The following is a 17,892-nucleotide window of genomic DNA, read 5'->3' as shown; positions in this document are numbered from 1 at the left end:
AAATCAATGGACTGATATATATATATATATATATATATACACACACACACATACATATACAGGGAGTGCAGAATTATTAGGCAAGTTGTATTTTTGAGGATTAATTTTATTACTGAACAACAACCATGTTCTCAATGAACCCAAAAACTCATTAATATCAAAGCTGAATAGTTTTGGAAGTAGTTTTTAGTTTGTTTTTAGTTATAGCTATTTTAGGGGGATATCTGTGTGTGCAGGTGACTATTACTGTGCATAATTATTAGGCAACTTAACAAAAAACAAATATATACCCATTTCAATTATTTATTTTTACCAGTGAAACCAATATAACATCTCAACATTCACAAATATACATTTCTGACATTCAAAAACAAAACAAAAACAAATCAGTGACCAATATAGCCACCTTTCTTTGCAAGGACACTCAAAAGCCTGCCATCCATGGATTCTGTCAGTGTTTTGATCTGTTCACCATCAACATTGCGTGCAGCAGCAACCACAGCCTCCCAGACACTGTTCAGAGAGGTGTACTGTTTTCCCTCCTTGTAAATCTCACATTTGATGATGGACCACAGGTTCTCAATGGGGTTCAGATCAGGTGAACAAGGAGGTCATGTCATTAGATTTTCTTCTTTTATACCCTTTCTTGCCAGCCACGCTGTGGAGTACTTGGACGCGTGTGATGGAGCATTGTCCTGCATGAAAATCATGTTTTTCTTGAAGGATGCAGACTTCTTCCTGTACCACTGCTTGAAGAAGGTGTCTTCCAGAAACTGGCAGTAGGACTGGGAGTTGAGCTTGACTCCATCCTCAACCTGAAAAGGCCCCACAAGCTCATCTTTGATGATACCAGCCCAAACCAGTACTCCACCTCCACCTTGCTGGCGTCTGAGTCGGACTGGAGCTCTCTGCCCTTTACCAATCCAGCCACGGGCCCATCCATCTGGCCCATCAAGACTCACTCTCATTTCATCAGTCCATAAAACCTTAGAAAAATCAGTCTTGAGATATTTCTTGGCCCAGTCTTGACGTTTCAGCTTGTGTGTCTTGTTCAGTGGTGGTCGTCTTTCAGCCTTTCTTACCTTGGCCATGTCTCTGAGTATTGCACACCTTGTGCTTTTGGGCACTCCAGTGATGTTGCAGCTCTGAAATATGGCCAAACTGGTGGCAAGTGGCATCTTGGCAGCTGCACGCTTGACTTTTCTCAGTTCATGGGCAGTTATTTTGCGCCTTGGTTTTTCCACACGCTTCTTGCGACCCTGTTGACTATTTTGAATGAAACGCTTGATTGTTCGATGATCACGCTTCAGAAGCTTTGCAATTTTAAGAGTGCTGCATCCCTCTGCAAGATATCTCACTATTTTTGACTTTTCTGAGCCTGTCAAGTCCTTCTTTTGACCCATTTTGCCAAAGGAAAGGAAGTTGCCTAATAATTATGCACACCTGATATAGGGTGTTGATGTCATTAGACCACACCCCTTCTCATTACAGAGATGCACATCACCTAATATGCTTAATTGGTAGTAGGCTTTCGAGCCTATACAGCTTGGAGTAAGACAACATGCATAAAGAGGATGATGTGGTCAAAATACTCATTTGCCTAATAATTCTGCACTCCCTGTACACACACAGGTATATATATATATATATATATATATATATGTATTTCCATTTTATGACTGAATCATGTGTGTGTTTTTTAACATAGGATTACTTTAGGCTGAAAGACCACTATTGCAAGATTCTTTTTTAGTGAATACAAAATGTAGTATGCAGAAAAGGAACTATGTAATTCTGTTACCAAAGCAGGAATTATGGAATACTAGTGAAGGGAATAAGTTAACAAATACGAAAGTAAAGATGGTTTTCTATTCAAAACAGATTGCCCTGAAGTGTTAGACCACGTATAAGGGATATTTTACCCTTGCCCTTAACAAAGATGGAGTCTAATACAAAGCTGGGTAATGAACAGTGACACTATTACAATATAAATAAGAGGCTTGGGGGGGGCGTACCCTACTTCTGATGAAGCGACCAATCGCGTTGCACCACGCCCCCTCACTAGCCGACATTTGTCAGAAGTGCTAAGGCACAATTTTAAACGTTTTTCAGGACTTTGTTTGTCAACAGTTGTTCAGCCATATGTATTAACGATATTTTGCATATGGTGATTGTCAGTGCATGTTTTGCCTTTTATGTTTTACGTTTTTTATATGAGCTTAACATTGAATAAAGCACGCTTTTGTTTATTACTGGTATGCAGGCACATATTCCCCTATTTCCCCTTAAGGGTCGTCATAAACCCATTCTACACAGATTGCTCGCCCCCCCCTTTTGGAGCAGTTCATCTTCTGCTGGCGAGGTGAGGATTGGATATGAGGGGATATTTACCACACAGTGTCTTATCCATACCTCATAGGAGTTGAGGTAGAAACATTTGGCTTCAAGTGCAATTTACATACTACACCAGGAAGATTTCCTTTTGCTGTGCGCCCTTCCCTCTTCTGTTCCAGATTTTCCTTGGAAGTTTCCCTAACTTTAGGTGAACTCCATCTCTCCTTTGGGATCAGGCTGTGAGTGAAGGACTACCCTCTCTCCCCCCTACTTACACTGAATCGGTGTGTTTGGGATTTCTAGGGAGACCTGCAATTTCAGGACATTACTGGTACTCCAAATTTTGGGACAATCATATTTATAGCGCTGTATTTTATCTGTGTATATATATATATATATATATATAGATCACACACACACACACATTTGTATTTTTCATACTGTACTTGTTCTGTGGTTGTATTAATACTATTATTTTTGGGGAGTTATCCCTTTATTTTGTAATAGCAGAGGAGCCTAGGGTCTGTATCACATCATTTCCATTACAGACTATGCTAGATAGCTAGAAATCTCACTTGCACCTCCAGTATATTTTTTACAGGGAGGAAGTATCTTTTACTTTCCTTTTGTACAAATATGGCAGTTCTGAACTACAGTCAAGTAAAAAAAAAAAAACTTAATTTTTTTTAACTTTAATTTTAAACAACTTTCCATTTTACTTTTATTACCAATTTTGCTTTGTTCTTTTGATATTCTTAGTTGAAAGCTAAACCTAGGAGGCTCATATGCTAATTTCTTAGACCTTGAAGGCCGCCTCTAATCTGAAAGCATTTTGACAGTTTTTCACTACTATAGGGCGTTAGTTTATGTGTTTCATATAGATAACATTGAACTCCTAGGAGTGAGCACTGATTGGCTAAAAATGCAAGTTTGTCAAAAGAACTGAAATAAGGGGGCAGTTTGCAGAGGCTTAGATACAAGGTAATTACAGAGGTAAAATGTGTATTGTTATACGTGTGTTGGTTATGTAAAACTGGGGAAAGGTTAATAAAGGGATTATCTACCTTTTTAAACAACAAAAATTCTGGTGTTGACGGTCCCTTTAAGAACCCTAAAGGGCAGTAAATAAGAGTTTTGAACACTGGGCTAGAATAGAGAAAACTTTTCACTGAGTAAAAGTAATAGCCTTATATTTTTTTGACCCCCTTGTCTGCACATCATTTCTTTCTGCTCCATATATGTAATTTGTTGAGGCATAGGGGGCCTTTTACACTTAGCTAAAACTCTGAAAAGAAAAGAAAAAAAAAAAAAGACATTTAAGTGTCCAGTATGTTTGTGAAAACTTTATTACTTTAGTACTGGACTGTCTGGTTGAATACTGGAACCTGGCGACCCTATCCACACATTGATCTTTCTGATGTTTTTGTCCAACTGGGAAGTAATCAACATTTTGTATGCATGACAGCATTACCTGTCTGTTACTTAGCAACCTACACATGACAGATGCATGGTGTAGTGTGCATACTGGCAGAACTGCCGACAATTAGACACTAGACATTTTAATGGTTTATTGGCAACATTTTTTATATTATCGTTTCAGTGAAAAATTGCCCCATATTTAAAGGGACATTCCAGTCAAAATTTACATGCGCATATATGAATTACATCTTTGAATAAAAACATACTTTCAAGATACATGTATTGGCAAAAAACGATACTAGTAAAAGTTATCACTGTTTCAATGTTAACATTTTCTTCTGCTCATGCATGTGAAGCATGGCTAGATATTCTTAGTGCACCAGCATTTTAATACTGCAGCTGCTCAGAGAGCCAGTGGGGCTTGTATAATGTCAGCAATAAACAAATTGAGTCATTACCAGATAGTACAAACAACTTAGGCTAACTTTGCAAGTGCTGTGTTTAAAATGCTGGTGCACAGAGCATACTTAAATACACTTTTGAAACTTATCGACTTATATACATTTATTAAACCATTTTTCACTGATCGATTCAATAGCCAAAAAGATTTGATAAACCTTGGACATCCCTTTTTGACTTAGTACTGAGTACCCCAAAAAGATTTTAAACGTAATATTGCAAACGGATACAAATGCTATCTACTCAATCAAAAAAGATAAAACATTAATAATAAACACTTTTTTAATAACTATAGCTCAAATCAATAACCCAACACACATGCCCACTATACTGATAATTAAAGACATGCACACATAAATCTTAGGTTGGAGCACAATAGGATAAATGCACACATTTAACAGCATTATACTCTGCTAAAAGGAAATATAGCCCCTTCAATCTAACCCACAAAATCAACATTTAGTTTTTTCATTGATTGTGTACAATTGACTATATTAAAGAATAAGTAAATGCAGTAGATCTGCATAATCATCAAATGCATGATAAAAAGACAATGCAATAGCACTCAGTCAGAACTTCAAATTAGTAATAGATTTTTTTCAGACACATTTCAGTTATGTCTATTTCCACGCCTCCTGTATCACATGACAGCCATCAGCCAATCACAAATGCATATACGTATATTCTATGAATTATTGCACATGCTCAGTAGGAGCTGGTGACTCAAAAAGTGTAAATATAAAAAGACTGTGCAGATTTTGTTTATGGAAGTAAATTGGAAAGTCTGATGGCTGGACAGTGTACGACAACACAGATCATAGAAACTTGTTGTTATATATCACAGGGATCATTTGGCTGCCATACAAAGTAAAATGTCTAGCGCAAAGCAAGGTCAGCGGAAAAAAATATAGCAGTGATTTATGATTGGGGATTTGTGGATAGTCAACTAGCTAATTTATGTACTAGCAAGTCGGCCAAAGACTGCAAGTTCAATACACTGCGCATGTGCTGTTACTTTTGCACTGCGCAGTGGATTCATCGTCATTAAGAGGAACGCGCCTAAAGAAAAAACAAAAAAACCTTGAAAGGGAAAAAGGAGATGATGGAAGGAGTTTGAGGCCATCTTGAAGATTGATACAGCACACAAAAAGGAAAAAAAAATGTATGCGCTTTTTACTGGATCAAGGTGCTGGAGGATTGCGTGGGGAGAAGCGTTCAGAAAATGTACGTTTGTCACAGGTGTAGACTGTCCCTTTAACTATGCAGATAATGGTTTTGTGAACAATTATAAGGACAGGAGAATTAATGTTGAAAGCATTTTTGGACACTGATCAATGGAAAACATTTAAAATACTAGCCGAGGTTAACACATTGTTATCTACCGAAAATAATCACAAAAGTGTGATCAACCCCTGAGTTTTTTATTATTACACTCTTTTTGTCTCAAAAAAATCATCAGATATGGTTTAAAACGAATAAATAAAAATACACACTTGCAAGTTTATAGGAAAACATGATAAAGTTAAAGGGACAGGAAACCCAAATATTTTCTCTTTCATGATTCAGACAGAGCACACACCTAAGGTTGCCAGGTGTCCAGTATTCAACAGGACAGTCCAGTATTTTAGCAGGCTGTCCAGTAAAATCTGTACAAAAATACTGGACACTTAAATGTCCAGTATTTTTAAATACCCGCCAGCTATTGTAAAGGGCCTTCTAGGCCTTTATGCAAATAGAAATGTAGCTCAAAAAGAAGTTACACTGTGCATTTTCTATTATATGTGTTACAGGCAACCATGGGGGTGTTCAATCATTGCAGGGTGTGTACCTCTAGCAGCCAAGGGGGTCACATCACTGCTTTGTACATGTGTTACTGGCAACCAAGGGGATAAAATGACTGCTTAGTTGTGAAAAATATATGTGGTGGGATCAAGGGTGGGGCCTAAAGTTGAGACATTGTGTGAACCCAGCTATGTCCTGTATCCAATCACCTATAATACAAACACAGGCCACTGCATGCCACACAGGGTAACCACCTGTACCCTCAGGTAAATCACAGCAAATCCAAAAAAAGGTGGCAGCAAAATATGGAAAAGATTTTATTCAGCACACAAGACAAGCGACGTTTAGGGAACACCCTTAGATTGCATGACTAAGGGAAGGTGTTTCCAAAACATTGCTTCTCTTGTGTGCTGAATAAAATCTTATTTTCCATATTTTGCTGCCACCTTTTTTGGATTTGCTCTAATCACCTATAAGTCATCTGGTATTTTTAGGAAGCACAGCTGGCAACCCTACACACACCATTTAAAACAACTTTCTAATGTATTTCTATTAATTTGATTAATTATCTTAACATCCTTTGTTGAAGGAGCAGCAATGCACTACTGGGAGTAAGATTAACACAATGGGTGAACCAAAGACAAGAGGCACATATGTGCAGCCACCATTGTTGTTCCTGAGCCTACCTAGGTATGCTTTTCAACAAAGGATGCCAAGAGAACAAATACAAGTCAATTTAAAAGCTGTTTAAAATTGCTATCTGAACCATGAAAGTTGGTTGTTTTTTTTACTGTGCTGTCCCTTTAAATTATAAATAATTAAATCACATTCAAACTTCAAGTTGTTGTCTAACATTGAAGTTTCATTACAGTTCATTGTTCAAAAGGTTTCGTGGTGACCCTTAAATATTAGTTTATACTAAAATGCATATTGACATTGTTATGATTAAATATTTATTTTTTTTAAAATGCCTCGTCTCCTATTGTAGCTTGATCAGGTTGTCAGGCTGCAGATCTTGCCCTTTCTCCTTGTAAGCAGAAACCAGAGAAGGTTTTTTTTCAGCTAGTCTCTGTAGTATATCACTGTTGCAGAACGGTCTAACCAGGGAACCTAGGCATTCCATACTGGGGCAGGCAACAAGCTGTTTTTCAGTAATGAAAAGGCTCCATTGGATTGGTAAAAGGAGATGCAAGCTTATCACATGACCCAATTAACCTATTAGCTGCCAGAATGTAAAAAAAAATGCGCTATGCAACATGCAGCAAACCCTTTTTCTGGAGAACCAGATTGTTCAAAGTCTGGTATTGCAGAAGCACTTTGACAGATCTACACACTTACTCCTGGCCGTTTTGAAATATGTTTTTATTACTGCTGACCGGTTCCAACAACTATTCATGTAAAATGTAAATAAGTTGGCTGGTGCAGCCTGATTGACTGCATTGGCTAGACAATAAGCAAAACGAAATTTTACAACAGCCAGAGGGAGAAAAGTGAGGGCCATAAATGGTCTGGATAGTTTTGAGCAATAAAAACTGTTTAGTGATACACAGTTTTTTTAAACTTTATCAATATCATGAGTTTTAGGGGTAGATTTATCATAGCAATTCGCCTGTAATTGTGGTCAAAATATTTATGAAAGCAATCTGCGCCTATAATTGCGCAATTTTGAAAGAAACTTCTTCGCACTCCGCTTGCATTCGCGAGTTGGCGCACGGGCGTGCTCCCGAGTGCACCAATATACATTAGTAATAGGCGTAATTTCACAGGTGGATTCTGCCTAATGCATGAAATTAATTACTGGAATGTTTAACGGGACACTCAAGTCAAAAATAAACCGTTTATGATTCAGATAGAGCAGCAGTTTTAAGACACTTTCCAATTTAGTCTTTTTATATGCACACTTTCTGGGGAACAAGATCCTACTGAGCATGTGCACAAGCTCACGGGGTATAGTATACGTATACTAGTCTGTGGGGGCCGGAAAATGGGAGAAAAAATAAAATTTGTGAGAAAAAAAATTTCAATGCTTATTTGAAATTTAGAGTAAGTGTTAGATCATTGTCTTTTTATTATGCACTTTGTAATTATGCAAGTGTACTGTATTGAGTGGTCCTTTAAGTCTAGAGCAGAGCTTTCCAAACTTGTTATGTTGGTGACACACTTTTTAGACCTACATCATTTTGCGACACAGTAATGAAGTTGTACTAGCAAACAGGAGGTTAAACTAACTTGTTTTAAGAGATACGGACACATACATAAATTATATAATAACTAAATGTATTTACAAGTAACAGTAAGTGTGTGCAAGAATTAATAACACCAATAGCTACTTACTATTTTAATGGGATGTATAAGGTTGATGGGATGAACACAATTTCTGAATATTTGGTGGAATATTAGATAATGACACTCACATTTTATCATCAAGCATTTTTAAGCTTCCACTTCCTATCCATATATCAAGAGCAGGAGCAGCAATGCACTACTGGAAGCTAGTTGCAAAAAAAACCCCACTGACTTCAGCTCAGCATTTAAGGTGCTGCCCTCATAGCTCGGTGAGTCCGATTGACTACTGCCCACGCTGCAAACACATTGCTGTCCCACTCACTGACTACACATGCAGTCACAAGCCAATTAAGGAGACTGCATGTGCAGTCAGGAGACCATGTGCCGCCAATGGGAATAGTTTCAGTTCCCACTGAGCTGCGCCAATAGGTTAAGATGATCTGTGTCCCCCTAGGTATCTATCACGTGTCAACCATGTGATATGCGTAGCAGGCAGAAAGTCACAAACCAAAAACAAAAATTCAAAAAAAAATTGTGCTGAAGCAGGGACACACCTACACACTGTTGCCGACACACTAGTGTGTCCCGACACACAGTTTGGAAAGCACTGGTCTAGAGTTTCCAACTTGCATCTGTGCAATAATAAAAGGTTATACATAATATGAATATTTTATTATTGCATTCGATTTTCACTAAATGCTTAGAGTATATAAACTATTTTTAAAAAAATCAAGATGGAGTCACTTAAAGGGACACTGAACCCATTTTTTTATCTTTTATGATTCAGATAGAGCATGCAATTTTAAGCAACTTTCTAATTTACTCCTATTATCAAATTGTCTTCATTCTCTTGATATCTTTATTTGAAATTCAAAAATGTAAGTTTAGATGCCGGCCCATTTTTGGTGAACAACCTGGGTTGTTCTTGCTGATTGGTGGATAAATGTATCCACCAATGAACAAGTGCTTTCCATGGTACTGAACCAAACAAATAGCTTAGATGCCTTCTTTTTCAAATAAAGATAGCAAGAGAACGAATAGGAGGAAATTAGAAAGTTGCTTAAAATCGCATGCTCTATCTGAATCATAAAAGAAAAAATTTGGGTTAAGTTTCCCTTTAAAGCAGAAGTAATAGATTAGTGTATTTGGAGAAAATATGAGGTGGTAATGTTGCACAGGAAAGTTAGCATATGAGTGGATCAGTGTCTCAGAAGAGGCATAAAGCTAATATTAGGCAGAATTCAGTGAAACCTCTCCGATCTCTCTAGTTTCAATAGTTTGTATGACATTCCATGCAGTTGACTCACAAAACAATAGAGATTACAGAGAATATAAATCTAGTCTGCTTTAGTCTGCGAGGTGCATAGAAAACATAGGAATTGGTGAGACTGGAGAGATGTATTTGCAAATTCTAATGTTTATTCCCTGTATGGTCCATAAAAAAAACAAAGGAACAGGAGACACTTCTCTCACTTAGGTGTCAATATTACTGTTTATGCCGATTATGAGGATCAAAGCAAAGATCAAATAAGTGTATGAAAATTGCAGACTTCATGAGCCAAATAGTTGTCAGTTCCTGCTAGAGTCTGTTTTCCCCTGTAAGGACATGCTGGTTGTCTCCGTTTAATGACTCAGCTAATAGAGTGCATGGGTTGTCAGGTGTGAATGTAATGCATAAAAATACACACAATAACTGGGAAATAGACAAGAGAAGACGAAGGGGTTGAGAAGTTGTAGTGAATTAGATAAAGTGCCTCTGTCTGGAACATAACTCTGATCTTTTGTGGTTAATCCTCTGTGAATGCAGAGAGCCCCTAAGGAGGGCGAGGAAAGGGGTGGGGGGTGTAATTACACCCAGGGGGCAAATTGAGTAGGAGGAGACCAGTCCTAAAGAGACTTCAGTTGTAAATTTCAGTAAGGACCAGAATTCTCTCCTTAATACACTATGACAGCTGTACATAGAATAGCATAGCAGTATTTTAGCATAAATATGTATATCATGTGGAGTTTAAATTGTCACAAAACTGCAAAACAATAGAAATACAGTATGCTCTAATGTATGAAATAATTGTATTATTGCGCTATTGCTTTCATATAAACTGATCTATCCCTGCAAATGGATTAACACAGTTAGTCCGCTCCAGAGAAGCAATGCACTACTGGCACCTAGCTGAATACTTATGTTGAGTGAATTACAAGAGGCATATGTGTGTAGCCACCAATCAGCAGCTAGCTCCCAGCATTTGTGTGTAGCCGCCAATCAGCAGCTAGCTCCCAGCATGTGTGTGTAGCCACCAATCAGCAGCTAGATCCCAGCATGTGTGTGTAGCCACCAATCAGCAGCTAGCTCCCAGCATATGTGTGTAGCCACCTATAAGCAGCTAGCTCCCAGAATATGTGTGCAGCCACCTATAAGCAGCTAGCTCCCAGGAGTGCATTGCTGCTGCGGTGCCTACCTAGATTTGCATTCAGAGGTTTTGTGAACCTTTAAATGCAGAAGGAGGCCCTCCATGCTGCTCGGCCATTTTCTTTGCCAAATTCATTCTTGTGCAACAGCGAGACGCTAAAATCTGTGCAAATCTGTTTTTTTTCCGCATTGTCCCCCGGCTATTCCCACCTCCTATAACCTCTGATCCAGTACCAGCACATTATTTAGTTTGCCTCAATACAAAAAGAAAGCAGCTCGATCCTCCTTTTCCTACAGAGCGCCACAATTATGGAACGACCTCCCGCACACTTTCAAACCTTCCCCAAGCCTAATGGCCTTTAAGAGATCCCTCTCTACATATCTCAAAACAGAATGCATCTGTCATGGTTGATTATATATTTCCTACCTGTTCTATGTTAAATTTTGTATATATTGTGTATTAATATTGTTTTTGTATTTTATTGTACCCTATTGTATCAATGCAATGTTTTGTGGACCCAGGACATACTTGAAAACGAGAGAAATCTCATTGTATCCTTCCTGGTAAAATATTTTATAAATAAATAATTCTGAGGTTTACAAAACCTGCAAATACAAATCTCTACTACCTATGTAATTTTTTTCAAGAAAGGATACCAACAAAATGATGTACACTTGATTACAAGTAACCTGAAAAGGCTCTTAAAATTGCGTCCTCTCTCTAAACTTTGATTTTCATGCCCCTTTAAACAGCAGAGATATAGCCGCACCTCACCATGCAGAACTACAAAATGATGTTACACAATGTTCATTTACAAAACAAAATAATCGTAAAAAGAGCAGTAAAAATGAATTTAAATCGCTTATAAATGGAATCAAAGCCTGTGAATATTCAAAGATTAGCATCCCAGAGTATTATAATAATACATCATGTTGTAAAAAGATTACCAAGTGTGTAGCTGCTTAGTGGGAAAAAAAAAAAACTTTACTGCAAAAAAACAAAAGACCTATTAGACTAGAGACATAAGATCAGAATTATTTAATTTAATTATCTGCAAGTTCTTCTCAATAAACATCTTTTCTTTGTGTTTAAACACGGAAGTCACTGCTACCTCTAAAATAAAATGCCTTGTGTATCAGCTCTGTATTAGATATAGGCATGTTCACAGAACCAATCCAGAATCAATAGAAGAATATTTCACGGGAATTCACAAACAGGGCAACAGTGACTTTGTCCCTCTGATGTATTGGACTTAAAGGGACATAACAGCTGTATAACAAAAAATGCACTCATTTTTGTTTGCAAATATTATTACTAAACAAATTATTTTTTCAAAGGAAATAAACTGTAATACATAGTGGTTCCTCAGCATGAAATGGCCAATGAGCCAATCAGAAGCAGCATACACATGTAGCAGCCAATGACCGGCCATGTCCTAATCAAGCGTTCACTTGGTGCAGGAGCTTATCTATGTGTCGCTAAGCAACAATTATTAGTTGAAGAATACGTTTAAATAAATGTGCACATTTCTAACTGCTATCATTTACTTAACATATTTTATGTCCTCTTAAAAAAGGGCCTGAAGCAACCAGTAAATGTATTTGTCCCCACCCCCATAAGCACTACTAAGGCATGACATGTGTATATATACAGCACAATGATAGCCCAGGCGGCAGCAGTGCCAGCCTCCCCCTCGCACACTCCAGCTGTAGGTGGTCCCTAATGTGAAGTCATATGAACCCCTCCCCCCTTTTCCCTGTAATTAGCCACCTGTATGGGTTTGGCTGAAATTACAGTATATGGGATAGGAATTAATGTGTTTAGATATAGAGCGCAGAGGGAAGGAAAGTCAAGATTTGATGTGAAACAGAAGGTAAAAAAAAAAATAGGGCTGCAAAGAAGAGAGGGAAAAAAAAGGAGTCCAAAGAAATAATAAAAAGCAGAGTGGGGATAAAATGATGTGGTGATAAATAGATATGAGATATATAGACATAAAATAACAAATAAAATAATTTAGTCTGCCTAATTCCTTAAACTTGTTACTTCTTGTTCTTTCATTCCTTTATCTGGAAAATACTTCCCTATTGGACTTACATTTGAAAGGTAATATTTGTCCTTTTCCTTTCTCTACTCCAAAAAGTAAGTTTAGTTTTTAAGAACAAGTACCATTGTAACAACCTATTGTTTATTCAGAATAGTTGTGGGTGTTCCCAAGAAATGTCAGAGACACAGCAGAGGTAATGAGAACAGGTGGATACATTTTTAAAAGAATTTTAGAAATAAGATAAGGGGGAGGAGAGGAGAAAGTGAAAGAAGAGAGAAAGACAGAGAGAGATGAAAGAGAGGGGGAGGGAGGGAGAGAGAGGAAGGAGAGAGGAAGGGAGGGGGAGACAGGAAGGAGGAGTGAGGAGAGGCAGCCATTGTGTTTAAACAATCCTGATAGGGAGGGTAAGGTATCTGGGATATTAATAGCTGAACATATCAGGCTGCAGATTTGGCCACAGAGCTCACATTTAAGTTGGAGTCAAGGAGAGCTATAGAGTTATATGAAAAGAAGGAGCAGTCAATGTAATAAGTGAGAATAAAAGCAGTAAAACATTACAGTTAAGTTGTATGGTCACCGTGGAGAGAATCAGACTGATTTAAAGTGACAAGATACTCAGAAATGTTCTTCGTTTCATGTAAGAGAGAGTTTTTCCACAATCGCAGCACTTTGTTTGTTGGATATCGCTGTGCTGAATAAACTTTTTACTTTCCCTCTGGCACTTGTTCCTGTCAGCCAGTAAGCAAAAGATACCTAGGTATTAATTGTACTTCCTACCACTATTTAAAAGCAAAAGGTTGCCATGGCTACAAAGGCAAAGCTTACCCGTCAGCTACCAAGCTCTCCTATTACCTCTGCTGCACAAAGCACACTCCTGTGTACTAGGGTTTTATCAGCTCTGTATTAGGGTTGAGTTTGCCAATATTGGAGTAATGCACAAAAACACATTTACGAAGGGTGAAAAAAGTGTTGGAGAAATTGTGACTTCAGAACTTAAACAAGGCAAAAGCTTTCCAACATATTTCTTCGAGCCATAGTAAAACTTTACTCTAAGTTATTTAATTGTCTAAAATAAGTTATGTTCCTTTAAAGGACAATCTCTTTGTTTAAGGGGACATGAGATACACATTTTTTTCATTCAGATAGAACATAGAATTTCAATAGCCTTCCAATTTACTTGTATTATCTTTTTTTATCTAACTTGATTACTTCTATTGGTATCTTTTATTGAAAAGTATACCTAGGTAGGAGCAGGAGCTGTGAGCAATCTGCTGATTGGTGGCTGCACATATATGCCTCTTGTCACTGGCTTACCAATGTGTTCAGCTAGCTCCCAGCATTGCATTACTGTTCCTTCACCAAAGAATGCCAAGAGGAGCAAAATTTATATTAGAAGTAAATGGGAATGTTGCTTAAATGTATGCTCTGTCTGAACCATGAAAATAAAGTTGGGGTCTCATGTCCCTTTAACAAAAAGGTATTGACAGGAACCAATGGCTCCTAAAAGTTTACTTCTGGGTTCTTATTTTTAGATTATAAATAAAATTTCCTTCACTGGCTCTCACTATTCTGACTGTCACCAATGAATTGCAAAGAAACTAAATTAAGAGAACTGAGTCGAGAGCTTGGGACAAAGTGGGAAATTATCTGCCAGCTATTAAAGGAATAGTCAGGTCAAAATTAAACTTTCATAATTCAGATAGAGCATGCAATTTTATGCAACTTTCTCATTTTACTCTTATTATCATTTTTTCTTCATTCTCTTGGTAACTTTATTTGAATGTAACCTCAGGACCTGGCACATTTTTGGTTCAGCACCTGGGTAGTGGTTGCTGATTAGTGGCTACATTTAGACACCAATCAGAAAGTGTTACCCAGGTGCTGAACAAAAAATGGGCCGGCTCCTATGCTTACATTCTTTCTTTTTCAAATAAGATACCAAGAGAACGAAGAAAATTTGATAATAGGAGTAAATTAGAAGTTGCTTAAAAATTGCCTGCTCTATCTGAATCACAAAAGTTTAATTTTGACCAGACTATTCCTTTAATGAAGAGAAGTAAACTTGCAGGGCTCGACAAACCCAGGAACCTGGGAGCCACAGGCTCCTAGAAATTTAACCATGGCTCCTAACTTTTTGGGTTAGTCTCCATATATATATCTACAAATCCCACTGTCTGGCTCCTAAAAGTGTGCGTGGCTCCTAAATATTCTTAACGGCTCCAAATTTTTAAACAGATTTGTCGACTCCTGAAGTAAAGTATACTATAGCAACACAAGGCAAAACAATATAGGTTATGATTCATTCCCAGGTATGCCATTTTCCTAAGGAAAGTGCAATTAGTGAACAATAAACACATACGTAGTTTATTATATTCTTTTGCACAGTGTTCTGTTCCAATCTGGGGTCTTTCCACTTTTAGGATTTATCTGCCTTCATTGAATTTGAAGGATTAACCTTTGCTCTTTATTCAGCATAAGCTCATTCTACTCATTCAAGCGGAGAGAGATAAGGAAAATAGGAAGAAAGAAAATGATAGAAAGATGATTTAGGGGCAAAGTAAAAAAAAAAATGAGGGCCGGAGGGAGGTGGGTGACAGATAAAACAAAATATGCTGGAGATTAGAGAGACAAGCAAGAATGCAGGTGTTTTAGTGAAAGAAATGGGGAGTCCCAGAGAATGGGACCACAGGTGGTCTACAGGAATAAACATGGGCTGGAGGATTCACAGGCCACAGTTAGGAGATGCAAGCTTTAGATGGAGGGCATAGGACAGGAGGACACCCCTGATATTGGGGCATATTTTAGCAATGGGGATGTTTTTTTTACTGAAGGAAGATACAACGTAGATATAGGACACAGTCCTTGAGAAAGAAACACTGTCTAGAGATGGGACAGAAGTGCTAGAGATTGGTACAGTATATGGCCTAGAGATGTGACACAGGCAACAGAAAGTGACATAGACAAGAGATGACAGATACTAGTGATTGAGGAACACAGACTAGAAGTGTGGGATGCAGGCAAAAAATTGAAGGGACACAAACTACAATTTGAGGATGATAGTCAAATTATGAAGATTCAAGAAAGAAAATGGTGGATGCAGGTTTTGGGGACAGAGGCAAGAGATATCAGATATACATTAGGAATTTGAGGAGCAGGCTAGAGTTTAGTGAGGTGACACAGGGAAGAGATATCAGATATACATTAGGAATTTGGGGAGCAGGCTAGAGTTTAGTGAGGTGACACAGGGAAGAGATATCAGATATACATTAGGAATTTGGGGAGCAGGCTAGAGTTTAGTGAGGTGACAGGCAAGAAATGATGGACCCACACTAATTATAGGGGACCTTCAGATTGGGGCACTAAGTAGATATTGGTGATGCAAGCATAAATGAGGCAGGATACTGATTTGACGTAGGCTAAACATAAAAAAGGGTGGCTAGAGTTGGGTGGACTAGGCCTATAGATGTAGGTCATAGCCTAAAGATGAGTATTCTTCTAGATATAAGAGAAAGGTTTAGAAAGATGTAAAGTGACAAACAGGTAAATATGGAGTAAAATATGGAGAACAGAGACAATTGGTACAAAGAAATAATGAAGGAAAGAGAGAAGGAATAGATGAGAACTTTTTTTGCCAAGTGAAATTAAAAATATAGTATGATTTTTTTTCAGGAATTGCTGATAAAATTACCTAAACATAAGAGCAGTCTGTTTTTATATTTTGTACATCATTTACACACAAATACAAATGCATACACGTGTACCTCACTTTACTGGCATCATATATAAGTAATACACAAACACTTAGGTTATCAGAGCCCTCATCTGAATGTGTCAGAAATAAATAGAGGTGAGTGTGGAAAGATCCACAAGTTGTTATGATTTTAGGTATAAACTCTTAATCTTCAAAGATTTTGGTGACACCGTTTGTGTAGTATTTTTAAGTGTATTTTGATTTATTTTTTCTTTGTTATGTTAGTTGGGTAATTTGTGACATGTAAAAATAAAGCAGAAATGTCACAAGTTTCAAATTTAAAACTCCCAGAAGCGTAGCATGGAAGCTAAATGTAAAAACAACACAATTATATAGAGATTATATGCAAATACACAGCCACTACCCATATAGAAAAGTGCATATCTGGATATACATTACCTTCCAAAGTCATGGAGAGGGGAATAGTTATAAGCAGCAAGACCAGTTGATCCATAGTGAAGGAAAACAAAGAGATTCCACAACGAAATAAATCCAAATTAAATTCCAAAAATAAATTAAAACCAGAAGTGATCAGCTTTCTTGTACTCTGGGTAAAGGGCGGATAAATCCTAAAATCAACGCATTGCTTAATAAGTACAGAAAAGTCCCACAAGCTGCTAAAACATCCGAAAGCTTATGCGAAAGATTATTTTCTTCCACTGTAGTGAAGTCCGGCAGCGTTGCAGAAATGTAATAGAAATGAGGATCTGACCACAGAAAAAGTCAGTTTCTTTGTATTCTAGCAAGAGAACATTTGAGTGCAAAAGTGCTTGATGTGCTCAGGTCCCCCAAAAAAACTTTTCTTCTTTTCTACAAAATCTCACGAGGCGACCGACTTGGCTTTTTAACTAAATAGAAATGTTGTACCCTATATTTGTATTAAGGTTTGAGACTGCGGAGAAATTAAATAGCAAAAAAACGAATATAAAAAAAAAAAATCGCGAACTTTGTCCACTCCAGCACATTAAATGGATTTGAGATGTTTTTGTTGTACGTTGTTGCTGTAAAATGCCTAAAAAAGTGTGTTCCAAAGAGCTTTCTTCTTGTTTTGTTGGAGTGGGGGCTGGGGGTCCTTCAGGGTTCTGCACGCAGACTATAGGGTGCAGGGATTTGCATAGGGAAGTTTGTAGGATTTCAGATCCTCTCGGCATCCCAGTAATAACTTCCACAGTACAGACACAGCGAGACAGGAATGGGCTGAGAGGCCACGCCTCCTCGCTGATGATTGGCTGGATGGGTGTGGCTTAATAGTCAACAGACTTTCTAAATTATGCAGAGGTTACTCAATTATTAAAAAAATTATATATATATATATATATATATATATATATATATATATATATATATATATATATATATATATATATATATATAAAATAGAAAAATATCACTATTCTTTACTAGTTTTG

General features: G+C 37.5%; 1 protein-coding gene across 1 annotated transcript in view; it reads right to left on the bottom strand.

Moving 5' to 3' along the window:
* The window catches only part of EPHB4 (EPH receptor B4), a 69,159-nt gene extending 51,505 nt beyond the window's left edge, over positions 1–17,654 (bottom strand). Inside the window, exon 1 of the mRNA XM_053718382.1 lies at positions 16,883–17,654. Within this exon, the coding sequence (XP_053574357.1) occupies positions 16,883–16,937 (55 nt within the window). The 5' untranslated portion in view covers positions 16,938–17,654. The remainder of the gene's footprint in view (positions 1–16,882) is intronic.
* Positions 17,655–17,892: the final 238 nt, after the last annotated feature.

Source organism: Bombina bombina, chromosome 6, assembly GCF_027579735.1.
Source record: "Bombina bombina isolate aBomBom1 chromosome 6, aBomBom1.pri, whole genome shotgun sequence".
Taxonomy (NCBI): Eukaryota; Metazoa; Chordata; class Amphibia; order Anura; family Bombinatoridae; genus Bombina; species Bombina bombina.
The sequence above is the reverse complement of the archived record's forward strand: the minus strand, read 5'-3'. Positions and strand labels throughout refer to the sequence as shown.